The 17,866-nt window shown below is 44.0% G+C and overlaps 1 protein-coding gene across 3 annotated transcripts in view; it reads right to left on the bottom strand.

Moving 5' to 3' along the window:
• PARN (poly(A)-specific ribonuclease) overlaps window positions 1-17,866 on the bottom strand; it is a 169,052-nt gene that overhangs the window by 2,555 nt on the left and 148,631 nt on the right. For 2 of the 3 annotated variants that reach the window (XM_086691173.1, XM_086691171.1), the window contains one exon: window positions 8,944-9,137. In XM_086691173.1, the coding sequence (XP_086547299.1) occupies window positions 8,944-9,137 (194 nt within the window). Of the gene's footprint in view, window positions 1-8,234; window positions 8,547-8,943; window positions 9,138-17,866 lie in introns of those variants that run through there. The other variant, XM_086691172.1, reaches the window with a different exon arrangement.

Genomic DNA, 17,866 nt, shown 5'->3' with positions numbered 1-17,866 from the left:
CTCTGTCTCTCTCTGTCCCAAAAATAAATAAACGTTGAAAAAAAAAATTTTTAATAAAATAAAATGGGAAGTTTAAAACACGGAGGAGGTGCAGCGTCCTGCAAAGTAGGAAATCATATGGCCACCAGTGGCCACCTGAGGGACAGGAAATGTCCAAAGACAACCAGATCTGAACACACCAAGTAACACGGGATCTCGGTCACCCAAGGCAAGAATTTCCGCGTGGGATCACTGCCGGAGATACAGTGTGGACAGATGGGACGAGGGGTCCAGCAGAGGGACACTCGGGAAGTCTTCTGCCCTGGGTCTCATCTCTGTGTCGGACACTCATGTGTCGGCACTCACAGTAAAGACCGTGAGGCCCCTCCGGTGAGCAGTGATGAGGGACAGGAGATGTTCTGGGGATCCAGGTTGATCAGAGAAGGAAACGCAGAGAGGCTCCCCTCCCCAGAACAAGGAAATACTGCAGACGGGCTGTGATGAGACCTGGCCAGCCTGACCTTCTCAATCATGCATTTATACAATGCCTAACTGGAAGGAGGAAAAGAAACATCGATGAGGGCATTTGTATGATTCACATACCAAAAGAAATATTACAGCAGCCAAAGAGCCATTTTAAAGATTTCTTTTTAATTTTTTTTAATGTTTAATTCTTTGAGAGACAGACAGAGCATGAGTCAGGGAGGGGCAGAGAGACAGGGAGACACAGAATCCGAAGCAGGCTCCAGGATCTGAGCTGTCAGCACAGAGCCCGATGGGGGGCTCGAACTCACGAACCGTGAGATCATGACCTGAGCCGAAGTTGGATGCCCAACCGACTAAGCCACCCAGGCACCCCGCCAATGAGCCATTTTAAAGGCAAGAGCCACACTGCCCAATGTGGGGGACTGAAGTAAATTAAAACTAGCTGCGAGGAAAACAAATAAAACAGCTAAATGGCTGAAAGCGTAAGTCATCCTTACAAGAGCACCTGCTGCTGGCTGGATGGGACTGGGTGTGGGCGTGGCTGCAGGCCGGCAGAAAACACAGGAAGTGACTCGCCCAAGAGCTGGTGAGGAGGAATGGAATTGGCGGGAGCTCTGGATGAGGCCAGCCTGGCTTGGCCATGTGACTAGCTGTATGGCTCTGAACAACTCTCACAGCCTCACCTATCAGTGGGACTGAAGACTACTTTCATGCCACACTGGCCTGCTGTGATATGGCAGTTCCTGACACATGAACATGTTTAATGCATGTCAGGTCCCTTCTTCTTATCAGTAAGGTGGCCCGACACTGAACATGGTCGTTGCCCAGGAAGCCAACAGCCTCCAGTCAAGAAGGGCCTAGTTTCCACTGCCTAAAATGTACAGCTGCTGAGCAACAATGATGTGTCCAGAGGAACCAGAACTTTAAGAACCGTATAAAGGAGACCTAGACCAGAGGGGGCTGGAGGTCAGTGATGGTGTTCTTTCCAGCACTTTCTGGAAAGGGAGCACTGTAGACTGAGGGATGAGTCTCAAAGCTAGTGGGTAAGGAGCTGGGGTCAGTGTTCGGGGGAGCTCATTTTCACAGGCCTGTTTTACTAAAGCGCAGAGAATTACTCTGGAACGATTCTTTTTAAATGAGTATCTCAGGACATCTGCCTCCTGCTAGAATGGATCTCAATGCATACCCTGCATCATACACGAAAATTAACTCAAAATGGGTTGTACATCTAAATATAAAACCTAAAACCATAAAACCTCTAGAAGAAAACACAGGAGAAAATCCTTGTAATGTAGAGTCAGGCAAAGACTTCTTAGTTGTGACACCAAAAGCATAATGCAAGGAAACAGACATGATACAATGGACTTCAGCAAAACTGAAAACTACTATTTGGAAGATAACATTAAGAAGATGAAAAGAAAAGCAGAGTCTGGAAGAATGAGCAAAACCCAAGAGGACTTGGATCCAGAATATACAAAGAACTCTCAAAACTCAATGAGAAGAAAACAAACAAGCCCATGAAAAAATGGGCAAAAGATGTGAAAAGACATTCCACCCAAGAAGAGATCTGGATGGTAAATAACTGCACAGAGACATGCGTAGCATCATTACTCATTAGAGGAAGTTCAGGTCAAAGCCATAACGAGATATCACTACAGACCCACTAAAATGGGCTACAAAGGACAATCCCGATACTGGTGACCGTGCAGAGCCGCTGGAGCCCTCACACGCTGACAGCGGGAATGCACGATGGTGCAGCCACTTTGGAAAAGGCCATGCCAGTGTCTTATAAAGTAAAACACTGCACTTACTACCTGACCCAGCAATTCCACTCTTAGGTATTTACCCAAAAGAAATGAAAACTTAGTTCAAACAAAAACCTGTTCGCAAATGGTTACAGCATTTTTTTTACTTGCTTAAAAGTGGTAACAACCTACACGCCAACTGGCAAAATGGACTGACAGGGATACGTCCATAAAAAGAACACTACTCAGCAGCAAGGAGTAAGGAACCACTGGTAGATGTAATAGCATGAATGTATCTCGAACGCATTTGGCTGAGAAAGAAGCAGATCAGGGCCAGGATCTAGGGGTGGGAGGAGGGATGGAGGCATGAGGGAATCTTCTGGAATGATAAAACCATTCTCTCTCTTGATCACAATGATGGCTGTACACATGTGTTAAAATTCCTCAAATTGTGCACCTAGAAGTGAGGACTTACTGTACGTAAACTGTATCTTTTTTTTTAATATGAAATTTATTGTCAAATTGGTCTCCATACAACACCCAGTACTCATCCCAACAGGTGCCCTCCTCAATGCCCATCACCCACTTTCCCCTCCCTCCCACCCCCCATCAACCCTCAGTTTATTCATAAATTGTATCTTAATAAAGCTGACCCTTAGGAATGTTGCTTCAAGATCCAACAAAACTGGGGCACCCGAGTGGCCCAGTCAGTTGAGCGTCCGACTCTTGATTTTGGCTCAGGTCACGAACTCAAGGTTCATGAGATCAAACCCATGTCAGGCTCTGTGCTGACAGTGTGAGGTCTGACTGGGATGCTCTCTCTCTCCCTCCCTCTCTGCCCCTCCCCTGCTTGTGCGCTCAAACACACACACTGTCTCTCAAAATAAATAAATTAACATTTAAAAAGAAAGCTAAAAAAAAAAACTGGGGCGCCCCGGTAGCTCAATCAGTTAAGCATCCGACTCTTGATTTCAGCTCAGGTCATGATCTCACGGTTGTGAGATCAAGCCCCATGTCAGGCTCCACGCTGAAGACTGCCTGAGATTCCCCCTCTCTCCCTCTACCCCTCCCCTGTGTGTGCCTCTCTCTCTCTCAAAAAAAAAAAAAAAAAAAAAGCCAAAAAATGTAAAAATAAAATATGCTATTAATTAAAATGATTTGACTGAGAGTTTTTTAAATGGGGAAAAACACTGGATACTAAATTGCCTAAGAAGCATGATGCCAACCAACTACATATAAAAATCCCAGACAGACTAAAAACACTTATGAACAGAGTATCAGGCAACCACGGGGCTTCATTTTCTTCCCGTTTTTCTTCATTTTACAGATTTTCGTAGTGAGCGCACGATTTTTATTAACAAGACCACAACAGAAAATGAAAAGTGGTCAACACAGCAGGTGACCGTTGGTGCTTGTGTACCTTTCTCCTGACAGAGCTGACAGGGAGAAATTCTAAGAGGTAAGAGATTTCTTCCCTCAGGTGAATCCAGAGCAGAATCTAAAAAACTACATGGTACCCTGGAAAAGTGCCATCATATCATTTTCTGCAGAGTGGAATTCTGTATACAGAAAGATCCTTTGGGGTGTTACACAAACACTTTTAACCGGGAAACGTTCCAAAGTGCCTGGTGAGGGGGCGGTTTCCCACCCCCGAGAAGGCAGGGTTCCCGGGTGGCTTACGGGGAGCCCTGGCGGGCTGCCATGAGGAATGGGGACTGAGCAGCACACACCTCATGGGTCACACGGAGGCCGTCAACCACATTTCCATTGAGGAATTAAAAAGCTTGGCTGGACCTCCTGAGCCTGGACTGAGTGCTCAGCAAAGGCAGACTGAGTGACATCTAAGTAGATCCTCCATTTTCCATGCTGTAACCTTACGGGTCTAAGCATGAAAGGTTCAACAGATTAGTCAAGACCCCAGTGAAACTGCTGGTTCTTGGTAAACATTTAAAGGTCTAATGTGTTGTGTTTTAAATGTAAGGAGGAAATGGGGTGTCTGGGTGGCTCAGTCGGTTGAGCGTCCGACTTCAGCTCAGGTCATGATCTCACAGCTCGTGAGTTCAAGACCCGAGTGGGGCTCTGTTCGGAGAGCCCAGAGCCTGGAGCCTGCTTCAGATTCTAGGTCTCCCTCTGTCTCTGCTCCTCCCACGTTCACACTCTGTCTCTTTCTCTCTCTCTCAAAAATAAATAAAACATTAAAAATAATGAAAAAAAATAAACGTTAGGAAGAAAAAGACTTGTAGCGGCCTATCATATGACGAAAAGGATCACCAGGGAGAGTGTCTCTGGGCACTCCTCTGTGCGCTCACAGGACCCGAGAGAACCCCTGGGTACTGGTCCATCAGTATTTTGAGGACGGCCAGTCTTGTCAGCATCAGGACAGTGGGGGACACTATTCACTTATCCTCGAGAACAAGTGTGCTGTAGAAACGCATCCATTAAGCACTGCCCAGAGAACATTTCCCAGGGATACTTTATTCCAGCATAGATGACACGCGGAACTGGGTTCCTTTATGTGCCAATGGAGAATGTACCTTGAATTCTCCCAAGGAAAAGTAGATAACACTACCAATCTACGCTAATCATTAAAAATCTGAAAGGAGGGACCTACATTATGTGTAAGATTTTGGGGCGCCCGGGTGGCTAAGCCAGTAAAGCGTCCAACTCTTGATTTTGGCTCAGGTCATGATCTCACGGTTCGTTGAGTTCAAGGCCTGCATCAGGCCCTGCACTGACAGCGTGGAGCCTGCTTGGGATTCTCTTTCTCTGCCCTTCCCCCTGCTCATGCTCATTCTCTCTCTCTCTCTCTCTCTCAAAATAACTAAAAAGTTTGGGTAGATTTCACATACTGCAGAGTGGTCCAGTGTGTGAGCCCTCCCCACGGCCCCCAATACCAGCTATATTTTGCTTTGCAAGTTTCTAATTCTTTGAGCCTGTTTCCTCTCTAGAAATTGGAAATAATGACACCTATACTTTACAAGCTTCTTATACGGGACAGACAGTAAAGGATGCTCCTGGCACAATGCTTGGTACGTGATAAATTAACAGTCATTCCTTTTGCAATTTAAGTCATTTTATTAGCTGGAAAGGGGTCTAGTGAACTCCTGTGTATCTTAGATATTAAAATGTATAACTTGGGGCGCCTGGGTGGCGCAGTCGGTTAAGCGTCCGACTTCAGCCGGGTCACGATCTCGCGGTCCGTGAGTTCGAGCCCCGCGTCAGGCTCTGGGCTGATGGCTCAGAGCCTGGAGCCTGTTTCCGATTCTGTGTCTCCCTCTCTCTCTGCCCCTCCCCCGTTCATGCTCTGTCTCTCTCTGTCCCCCAAAAAAAAAAAAAAAAAAAAAGTTGAAAAAAAAATAAAATGTATAACTGACACAGAAGACAATTTTGTGTGGGATTCACTGAGCACCAATTGCCCCAGGACTGCTACTATAGACAATATTCTACGGTCCTACTTTTTGCAACTTCCTCCTTGGAAAACAGCAAGCTCCCTAACAGATGAAACGCTTTCTTTTACACTTTTTGTGCCTTTGCTGACAGTGCTGGGCACCCAACACACCTTCGTGAATCACCTGAGGTCCTGTCAAGACACTCTCGCCAGGAGGAGAGCTGGGAGCTGCCTGGACAAGACAGACCTCCCCAGGCTGCACCGAAGTGTCCGACCCGGTAGCCGCACACCCCCCAACCCTCACAGCTCCTGGAATCCTCTGAACCCTTCAGAGCTTAACACGGACCCTTTGTGGGGTCAGACTTTTGTATTCTCCCTCGATACAGGACCTCGTGAAAGTCACCGAAGTCATTGACTCCACAGGTTCAGAGCCTGATATCCCGACCCACATCCTGCTGACAACATTAGCACTAACTGCTTACCACAAAGCAGCTAAGAATGACCCGTTAAACTCCCAGCTTTGTGCTGCTGGAAGGTCTCACTCGGTGAATGCTGCTCCAGAAAGCCCAATTATCTCCAGGTCTCTGGTTCAATTAAAAGCTGTCAAGATGTTTTTCTCTTTTAGTGGGACTGGTGAAGAAATACAAAATTTATCATTTTTTTTCTTTTTTAGCCCCTAATTTGAGGCCGTGACAGATTTACTGTCAATGGGAGGAGAATAAAAACCTATTTTAATGACGGCATTACACATTCGAGACCCCAAATAGCTTGTAGAAAGTTTTCACTTCGCAAGATTAAAGTTATAAAAAGGAGCTAATCTATTCATGTGGTCTATTGTTAGGTATTCTAATGTTAATACCTTTAAGATTATGCTGAGACAGAAGGGGGGGAGACCACCTGTCATCCTGTCCCTGAGAAGTAACAGATAAGCTGAAAATTCAGAAGAGAATGAGGTCAGAAGGAAAAGAATACGGCACGCTGCTCCTGATCTCTGAAAGTCATGCCAACATTTAATATGAACATTCGCCGAGCAAGGACAATGTGCCAGTGGTAAGAAGGTATCACAGGTGAGGACGAAGTATGGTACAGATTAAAAACTTCTCCAAAGTCAATTTAGGGAAGGGAAGGGTGGCAAGTCAAGGAGAACCCGGGATTCAAGGAGGCAGCTAAAATAAACAATCTGATGGGGCACCTGGGTGACTCAGTGGGTTGGGCACCTGAATCTGGCTCAGGTCATGAGTTCGAGCCCCACGTCCGGCTCCATGCTGACAGCTCAGAGCCTGGAGCCTGCTTTGGAATCTGCGACTCCCTCTCTCTCTGCCCCTCCCCCGCTCACGCTCTGTCTCTCAAAAAATAAATGTTAAAAAACATTTAAAAAAATAAACAATCTGGGCTTCAAACAGGAGTTCAGTTTTTAGTTGAAGTTAAACCTCAGCATAATGTATAAAAACATATGCAACATTTCTGCTGCTTCTTTGATTTCATTATTATCAAGGAGATTCAGAAAACTCCCTGTGGTCAGATCAGGCCACATGTAAAAGAAGGAACTGATTTGAAACACGATGAACTCTTTAGCTTGTGTATGAACCAAGTTCCAGGGCTTTACCACTTTCCTTTGATTTGACTGTAGGTTCTGCTGCCCAGAGACCGCGGTGATCCAAGACAGAGGAGGAACCACGGGGGCTCGGTCAGCGGCCCTCCCGCCCTCCCATCCGGAGCAGAAAATATGCAACTGTGCTTGTAAGCCCTGGCTTTCCTGCAGGGCAGACTTAAGGGCTCCGTGACCTTGGGCAAGTCACGTTAAACTTTAAGTTCTCTATTCTCTGAACTGTAAAATGGACCATGGTGACTACCTCAGAACACTAGAGCCAAGCACTTCTGCCGGGCATGAGATGCCAGGCCGGACCCTTAGCAAGCAGGGATCAGCAGGGGACGTAACTGTCGTCCCTGTGACAGCTGGTGGACCCGGTAGGTGATGGCTGGATCTCCCGGGCAGGGAAGTGGCCCCGCGGACAGCAAGCCCGTCCCTCACGTCACGGTCCGGCGCCGTAGAGGGTCTGTGCACGGAAGGCTGGGTTAGGTCATGAAAACCACCCCCACAGCATCCGGGTGGTGGAGAGAATGTGGCATTCGGCTTCGGGCAGGCCTGGTGCTCCTGCCACAGCACCTAGCACATACTAGGCTCTCAACATGGGTTGGCCTCCGGTTTCCTCTGCTTCTTATGTAATTCTGCTTATGAGAGAAATCCAGACTGCCTGGCGTTTTGCTGGGAACGGTGAAAATTCTGCCGCTGAAAATAACACGTGTAGGAGTAGGCCTCCGTGCAAATTGAAATGCACATTTAAAATACCAAGGCTACTTACACACATCAGCAAAACCTCTAAACCATGGAGGAGAGAGAGAGGATTACCAAAATGGACTAACCATCTTTAACTAAGAAGGCCCCTGCCAAGCCTTCCTCTATCAAGAGACAGGGCTTTTTAGGGATTCCTCAAATTAAATTAAATGGATCCTAAAAGCAGCTGGTCCCATGGAAAACTACAGCAGCCCCCCTCATCTGCGGGGGACACATTCCAAACCCCCCAGAGGAAGCCTGAAACCTCTCTAGGTACCACGTGATTTCCTGCACATACACATGCGGGATAAAGTTTAATTTATAAACGAGGCACGGGAAGAGATCGACAATGGCTAATAGCAAATGAGAACAGTTAGAACAATGTACTATGATGAAAGTTCTGTGACGTGGTCTCTCTCTTAAAATAGCTTATTCAGGGGCGCCTGGGTGGCTCAGTTGGTTGAGCGGCCGACTTCGGCTCAGGTCATGATGTCACGGTCCGTGAGTTCAAGCCCCGCGTCGGGCTCTGTGCTGACAGCTCAGAGCCTGGAGCCTGTTTCAGATTCTGTGTCTCCCTCTCTCTGACTCTCCCCTGTTCATGCTCTGTCTCTCTCTGTCTCAAAAATAAATAAACATTAAAAAAATTAAAAAAAAATAATAAAATAAAATAAAATAGCTTATTCACCCTTCTTGTGAGGATGTGAGATGATAAAATGCCCTCGTGACAAGACGGAAGTGAGCTGAGTGACGTAGGCACCGTGACCTAGCATTAGGCGACTGTGGACCTTCGGACGATACATCTGACCTTCTGACAAGGATCACGTGCTTCTGGACCTTGGTGGACCGCGGGTCACTGAAGCCGTGGGAAGCGAATCGTGGACAAGGGGAGACTACTGCACATGGGCTTTGCCACCGACCGAAGCCCTGCTATCATTTCTCGCCCAAAATATGAGTTTCTAGAGCGTTAAAGAGTACACACCTCCAGAACTTGAGTAAGACCTTATACAAACCTGCTGGCGAAAGCTCCTTCTTCATCCTTTTTAATTTCTTGGCCTTTTTCCTTCCCTCGGAGAGGGATTCTGCACAGGACTCTGTCTGCTCCAGCTCAGTGTCAGAAATCTCCCCTGATATTCTGGTCTCCAAGTCAGCTTCTGCTGGGCTGGGGCTCAGATTTCTCTTTCCTACCGTGCTGGTCGAGGTAAGACTGAAAGGCACACAGAGGAACGACATGAAAGGTGTGGAGACTATCAGGAAGACGAGCCTATAACGTGTCTTAATACTCTTAAGTCCATTACCACTTCACTAGCAGTCAACAACATGGGTGGCTGCCACCTGCAAGTACGAGTTAAAGACCTTAATGCGAACTGAAATCCAAAGGTTTCCCCATGCAAGTCAAGGTTATCCAGGAGCACGTTCTACGTTACGCTTGTGTCCCTATGCGTACGAATCGAAGCTGCTCTGAGTGCTTCAAAGGACAACATTTTTTAAAGAAAGTTCCTGGTCTCTGTTTGGCAGGAGAAGAGCAGAACAGAAGAGTAGAGCTGAGATAACAAGATAAGAGTCGTCGTGGCGCCACATTGGAAGACAGCCCTGTTCCCTTCATGACTGCCTCACGGACACACGGGACAACAGGGCACTTCTTGAGTGTGTCAGCTGTCACGCTGCTCGTCATCTGAATACACTTACAGGGCAGAGCCCACCTTCACAGAACTCTCTTCTATTCCAAAGCAGTGACTTGTCAAATTTATAATTAAACCTGGCTTCTCTTTTAAAGCTTTATAGGATGTGACATGTTGAATTAAATCAAATTACATGTCCTGATTTCTCCTTGAGAAAATATGTTCCCTGAAATATAACTTGATAAAAACAGAGACCGCATGGCCGATGTGAGTCCTGTCTCCTCTAAATGGGTCTTATAAATAGATCTTTTTTTTATTAGAGCCCCCAAGTTATGAGAAACATTTAAGAATCAACTCATTCCACTTGAGGGCGGCCATTCGGGAACAGGGAGGGGGCGGGAAGGCAGAGAGCAAATGCGTACATACCCCTATTCAAGCCTTTTCTAGGAAGTGAATACTTAAAACGCTGCATACAAAACAACACTGGCCAGCCGATTATTCCAGTTCCTCCATGTTACTCCTGCACTCACAGCTGCTCTGTACTTTATACTCGTTCACTCACGTGAAGGAGAGGAATAAACTGCTTCCCTGGTGGTTCTTAGAAGCCACACGAGGCAGAACAGAGCTCAGAGCACACGGCCTCGAAAGACTAGCTGGCCCCTTTTTCACACGTGTCCTCTTTTTCACATACGTTACATGCACTTTTCTGAAACACCTCTTTTATGGAAGGGATATTAAGGGGGTATACCAATGGTAATATTTTGGGAGGTTATTAAAAATTCATGCTGAAGTTTACGGTTTAAAAACCGGTAATACCTTGGGGCGCCTGGGTGGCTCAGTCAGTTAAGTGACGGACTCCTGATTTCAGCTCAGGTCATGATCTCATGGTTTGTGAGTTCACACCCCGTGTGGGGCTCTGTGCTGACAACATGGAGCCTACTTGAGATTCTCTCTCTTTCTCCCTGCCCCTCCCTTGCTCCTGCTCTCTCCCTCTCTCTCTCTCAAAATAAATGAACTTAAAAAAGTTTTTTTTAACATTTATTTATTTTTGGGAGACAGAGAGAGACAGAGCATGAGCAGGGGAGGGGGAGAGAGAGAGAGGGAGACACAGAATCCGAAGCAGGCTCCAGGCTCTGAGCTGTCAGCACAAAGCCTGACGTGGGGCTTGAACCCACGAACCACGAGACCATGGCCTGAGTCAAAGTTGGACGCTCAACTGACTGAGCCACCCAGGCACCCCAAAGTAAATGAACTTAAAAAAAACCCTGATAATATCTTTTAAAAGTTTTCTTAAAGGGGCACATGGGTGACTCAGTCTTAGGTTAAGCGTCCAACTTCAGCTCAGGTCATAATCTTGCAGTTCATGAGTTCAGGCCCTGCATCGGGCTCTGTGCTAACAGTCCAGAGCCTAGACCCTGCTTTGGACTCTGTGTCTCCCTCTCTCTCTCTCTGCCCCTCCCCTACTCACTCGCTCTTTCTCTTTCTCTCTCTCTCAAAAATAAATAAACAAAAAGTTTTCTTAAAGACAAAAATAATTTTGGCCGGTTTCTGAACATTCAGAAAATTCAAAAAGTGTTAAAAAACAATAAGGACCTGCTTTTCTACCACAAAAGGGGAAGGGGCCAAAAAATTCCTCTGTACTGTAAATCCTGGAACCTGGTAGCCTCTGAGACATAAATGTTTAATGAAAACTCAGCTGGGACTTTGAGAAATACAAAGTCTAGAAATAGCCCCAACTGCATCATAGAAATCTAGAGTATGATAAAGGTAGTATCTCAAACTACTGGGCCAAAGATGAACATTTCAACACTTTTCCAGGGTTGGAACAGCTGAAAAAGGATGCATCAGACCCATTCTTCACTTGGTACAAAAGAATAAACACCAAATGGATCAGATATCTAAGTGTAAAAAATGAAATTATCTAGGGGCGCCTGGGTGGCTCAGTTGGTTGAGAGTCCGACTCTTTTTTTTTTTTTATGTTAGTTTTGAGAGAAAGAGAGAGAGACAGAGTATGAACAGGGAAGGAGGAGAGAGAGAGGGAGACACAGCATCTGAAGCAGGCTCCGGGTTCTTGGCTGTCAGCACAGAGCCTGATACAGGGCTCGAACTCATAAACCGTGAGATCATGACCTGAGCTGAAGTCGGAAGCTTAAGTGACTGAGCCACCCAGGTGCTCTGAGTGTCTGACTCTTGATTTTGGCCAAGGTCACAATCCCAGGATTGTGGGATCAAGCCCCGCATCAGGTTCTGCACTGAGCATGGGGCCTGCTTGATTCTCCCTCCCTCTCTCCCTCTCCCTCTCTCTCCCCTGCTTGCTCTCTAAGTTAAAAAGAAAAAGAAAAAGAAAAAGAAAAAGAAAAAGAAAAAGAAAAAGAAAAAGAAACTCTCTAGTACCACAACAAAACATGGGTGAATTCTGGGTATACAAAAAGGCTTTCTCACTATGACTCACAATCCAGATGCAATAAAAAATTTATAAGTTTGACCTCATAAAAACCTTTTGCATGGCAAGAAATGAGACGAGCAAAATCAAAAGGCAAATGAGGAACCAAGAAAAAATATCTGTGACATACATCACAGATGAAAAGTTAATGTACCTGATATACAAATAACTCTCAAACTGAAGAGAAAAAAGGATAAAAAATCCTACAGAAAAATGGGCAAAGCTATGAATTCACTGTTATGGAGGGAAAGGTGACAACATCTAACAAAACTATGTATTCATTTACTCTTTGAGCCCACAATCCCACTTCTAGGAATCTGGAAGGCACACCTCCAACATTGCAAAAATATGTAGGCACAGGGGATTCGTTGCAGCTTACGGTTTGTTTGGGTTTTTTTTAACTTTTAAAAAATGTTTACTTATTTTTGAGAGAAGAGACAGAATGTGAGCAGGGGAGGGGCAGAGAAAGAGGGAGACACAGAATCTGAAGCAGGCTCTAGGCTCCGAGCTGTCGGCACAGAGTCCGACGTGGGGCTCAAACCCTTGAACCCTGAGATCATGACCTGAGCTGAAGTCAGGCGCTTAACCAACTGAGCCACCCAGGTGCCCCACTGCAGCTTTATTTGTAATTAGGAAATACAGCCAAAATGTCTAAGCATGGGAAATTGGTTATGTAAACTGTGTACACATAATCAATGAAGTTCGGAGCAGTTGTAAGAAACAATGAAGATCTCAGAACACTGATAGGGAAGGATTTCTAGTAAGGAAGGTGAAAAAATGCAACTTATGAACCCAGTACTCCCCATCTGGAGTGGGGTGTGGGGAAAAACCCTTAAGGAGTTTTGCATCTTCTGCTGTTCAGTGAGTGAAACCATTCCGAAAATACTTAGATGCGTTACGGCACTGAGTGAATCTGAATGCGCTGATGTTGCTGGAAGCCAGACATAAAAATACTAGAATGGGGGAAGACAAGGAAGAGCCTCATGGGGATGGAGTGGAACGGTTTTTAAAACAAGTACGTTACATGTGCGCATCCACACACGTGCATGTGTGCGCACCACTATGTGGGTGTGCACGTGTGTATATCCGTGCGCTACCCACTGAAAGGGCCTAGGAGCAAGGAGCACATCTAGTGTCCATATCTTAACTTCTAATACCATAACCTGAAAAAAAACCAGGGCTTCTCGAAGAACTGGCCCATTCCACAGGTGGCCTAAAGGAGGCACAGAATGAGCCTGGAACATCCCACAATATTACCACAAAGGAGGAAACTGCTCAAGAGATGATGAGGTGTGTATGTCACGGGACCTAAGGACCAGGTGGAGAGGGCTTTCACTGGCCAGATATTTAAGCACCAAAATAATTAAAAGGCAATAACAAATTCTAAACTGTTGAAAACATAGAAATCCATGGGTTTAGAGAATACATAATACAGGGTAGGGGGGAGGGAGAAGGGAGAGCTCTTCTAGTTGAGTAGTAACTATGAAATGGTAATGGCAGAAGACAAATGGAGTTCCCAGGTGACCCTTCTGCAACCATCACACGAAGGATGGTTGAGGCAATTATCATCGGTAGCTGCTACATCTGAGGAGATTTTTTTTTAATTATTATTTTTTTAAGTTTATTTATTTTGAGAGAGAGAGAGAGAGAGAGAGAGAGAGCATGCGCGTGCAGTGGAGAGAGGGAGAGGATCCCAACCCAAGCAGGCTTCACGCTGTCTGCACAGAACGCAACGTGGGGCTCAAACTCACAAACCCCAATCATGACCTGAGCTGAAACTAAGAGTGAGACGCTTAACCAACCGAGCCACCTAGGTGCCCCATCTGGGGAGATGTTTTGATGAAGAGGAGGATATCTTCACGGTCTGAAAGTGTCTCCCAACACAGTGATACCGTCACAAAGGCACAGCATCACTTATGTACTATTCCGGTCAGGACTGTGTGACAGAAACGTAACCATGATGAAACATCAGACAGACCCAAATGAAAACCATTTTACTGAAAAAGGGTGCTGAGGGGAGGTGCTGGTGTTCCTCAACAGTGTCACTGTCATAAAAGAGACCAGAGAGCCACCGAAAAGTAGATGTTAGACATTCTCACAGACTGGGTCTTCTAACGGACGGGGGAAAGTGATACAGATAATGCTAGATCAAGTAATACAACTTGGATATGAACAGTATATTAAAATATTATATCAATGTTAAATTCCTGGGGCCAGTAACTGTGCTATTATTTACATGCAATGAAATTCATTCGTTTTAGGGGTACAGTTTGGTTAATTTTTGCAACTGTGTGTACAACTATGTAAGGACAAAGACAACAGAAACAGAAGAGTTCCTTTTCTCTAAAAAGATTCCTTGGGCCACTCTGCCCCGAATTCTCCGATCTGCCTGCAATCCCTATAGTTTCGCCTTTTCTAGGAGTTGGTATACGTGAAATCACACAGTCTTTGGTCTTTTGTGTTTGACTCTTTCACTTAACACTATACCCTGAGAACCAGCCATGCGGCTGCAAGTGCTGCCATTTTATTCCTTCTATTACTGAGCATCATTTCACAGTATGGCCATACCACAATTCGCGTGCCAGCAGACGGACATTTGGGCTGCCTCTTACATTTCGCTGTCATAAATAATAATACCGTGAACACTTGCGGAAAGGCTGTTCTGGATCTTTTTTTTTTAAGTCATGGTAAAATACACATAACATTAAATTCACCATGTTAACCACTTTAAGTGTATAGTTCAGTGTTATTAAGTCCATTTGTAATGTTGTGAAACCACCATCACCATCCATTTCCCGTATTCTCAGTTTGCAAAACTAAAACTCTGTACTCATGAAACGGTCACTCCCTGTTCTCCCTTCTTCCCAACCCCTGGCAACCACCATTCTTTCTTCCCCTTTGATTTTGACTACTCTAACAGGTATCTCATATAAGTGGAATCGTGTAGTATTTGTCCTTCTGTGACTGGCTTATTTCACTTAGCACGATGTCACGCAACGTTCATCCACGTTGCAGCTTGTGTTAGAACATCTTTTCCTTTTAAGGGTGAATACTATTCCATTGTGTGCTTATCCATTCATTTGTCAATGGACATCTGGGATGCTTCCGTATTTTAGCTGTGAAAAATACTAATTTGAACCAGGGTGTACAAAGACCTTACTTTCAATTCCTTTGGGCATATACCAAGACATGGAATTGCTGGATCAGACAGTTAAGTTTGTTTTTAGTTTTGAAGGAACCATCATACTGCTTTCACAGCAACATTCCCAAACACAGTGCATAAGGCTCCAAATTCTCCACATCTTCTTTAACACTTGTTCTTTTCTGGTTTGCTGTGTTTGTTTGTTTGTTTGTTTGTTTTTTACGGTAGTGATCCTAATGGGTATAAGGTGGTATCTCACTGTGGTTTCCATTTACATTTCCCTAATAATTAGTGATGTTGAGAATCTTTTCATGAGCTTATCTATCGGCCATTTGTATATCTTCTTCAGAGATACATCTATGCAAGATCTTTGCCTGTTTTTGAATCAGGTTGGTTTCTGTTGAGTTTTAGTTCCCTGTAAATGCTAGATATTGATCCATTATCGGAGACAGGAGTTCATTCTGTGTATGGTGTAAGGTAAGGGTCCAACTTCATTCTTTGCATTTGGATATCCAGTTTACCCAACACCACTTACCGAAAAGTCTGTCCTTTCTGCACAAAATGGTCTTGGCATTATTACATCAAAAATGATTTGACTGTATATGGGAAGGTTTATTTCTGGGCTCTCTATTCTATTCCATTGGTCTCTGTGTCTGTCTTCAGGCCCATACCACACTGTTTTGGTTACTGTAGTTGTGCAGTAAGTCTTAAAATCAAAGTGTTAGTCCTCCAAATTTGTCCTTCTTTTTCAAGATTGTTTTGGCTACTTAGGATTCCTTGAGAATATATATAAATTTTAGGATGGACTTTTCTATGTCTGCAAAAAATGTCATTGGGATTTTGATAGGGATTGCACTGAATCCATAGATCAGTCTGGCTGGTACTGACATCTTGACAATATCAAGTTTTCAATCCATGAACATGGGGTATCTTTTCATTTATGAAGATCTTCTTTCTTTTGGCAGTGTTTTGTTGTTGGGAAGACAGAGCCAGCTCTCTCCATCTTCCTCTTCTTACAAGGGCACTAATTCCACCATGAGGATCCACCCTCATGACCCTATCTAACTTTAACCACCTTCCAAAGGACCCATCTTCTAATACCATCACATTGGGAGGTAGGGATTCAACACATGAACTTGGGGGTGCAGGTGCCACAATTCAGACTAATAGCACAAGGTCACTAATACTTTTTTCCATCTTTTCTTCTAGAAGTGTTATAGTTTTAATTCTTAAATTTAGGTCTATGAGCATTTCAAGTTAACCATGTATATGGTGTGATTTAAGAGAAGTTCAATTTTTGCATACCACTACACAATTGTTTCACAACTATTTGTTGACAAACCTAACTCTGCCTCCTGGATTATCATCACCTTTGTCAGGAATGTCAAATTTTTCCAACTTCCTGACAGTTATTAATCTTGAGAGTTTGAGAACAAGAAGTCAGAATTCCTGAATAATAAATTATTCTATACTTTTCATAGCACTTTACTACATGTTTTTAAGTAATAGTTATAATCGTAAATAATGAATCACCTTTCTGTGACAGGGTTATATTTAAAGTTTCAGGGATCAGTTCAGTAAAATAAGATATAATAATAAATGTATGGTTATTATGATTACAAACTATATAGTGTGACAAAATTATGTATTTCCATAACATGTAAAAATAATCTCTACCTGATATATATATTTGGTAACAGAAAACATTAAAAGGATAAAACACTAGCACTGAATGGATGCCCAATAAACATCATTTAAAAACTAAAAAATGGAGCACCTGGGTGGCTCAGTCAGTTAAGCATCCGACTTCAGCTCAGGTCATGATCTCCTAGTCCACGGGTTTGAACCCCGCATCGGGCTCTGTGCTGACAGCTCTGAGCCTGGAGCCTGCTTCAGATTCTGTGTCTCCCTCTCTCTCTACCCATCCCCCATTCACGCTCTGTGTCTCTCTCTCTCTCTCCCTCTCTCTCTCAAAAGTAAATAAACATTAAAAAAATTTTTTAACTAAAAAATGTCACAAATATTTAATAATTAAATATTATTAAAATATTAAATATATATATTATATTATATTAATATATATTAAATATAAAAATATTAAATAATTAAATAATTAAAAATAAATAAAGGTTGAAAAAAAAATTTTTATTTTTTTATTTTTTTTTTCAACGTTGAAAAAAAAATTTTTATTTTTTTATTTTTTTTTTCAACGTTGAAAAAAAATTTTTATTTTATTTTTTATTTTTTTTTTCAACGTTTATTTATTTTTGGGACAGAGAGAGACAGAGCATGAATGGGGGAAGGGCAGAGAGAGAGGGAGACACAGAATCGGAAAGAGGCTCCAGGCTCTGAGCCATCAGCCCAGAGCCCGACGCGGGGCTCGAACTCACGGACCGCGAGATCGTGACCTGGCTGAAGTCGGACGCTTAACCCACTGCGCCACCCAGGCGCCCCGAAAAAAAAAATTTTTTTAAAACAAAAAATAAAATAAAATAAAATACATAACTACTAATTGCTACTATTTGTCTTATGACAAATAATCCAGATGCAGAAAAGTTTCTTTCATGTTGTGCTGAAGTTGGTCAAATTGTTCTGAGTGTGTCCAAAGCAAATACAAGCTGGGTGTTAAGATTACATATTGCTTCATGTAAGCTCATTTCCTCTTTGAGGGATGAAAACATTTTGTCTGCTTGCCTTGATTTTGGTTTTGATATTGCTTGGCCTAATTC

This window comes from Puma concolor, chromosome E3, assembly GCF_028749965.1.
Source record: "Puma concolor isolate L17-30 chromosome E3, mPumCon1.1.hap2, whole genome shotgun sequence".
NCBI classification, from domain to species: Eukaryota; Metazoa; Chordata; class Mammalia; order Carnivora; family Felidae; genus Puma; species Puma concolor.
The sequence above is the reverse complement of the archived record's forward strand: the minus strand, read 5'-3'. Positions and strand labels throughout refer to the sequence as shown.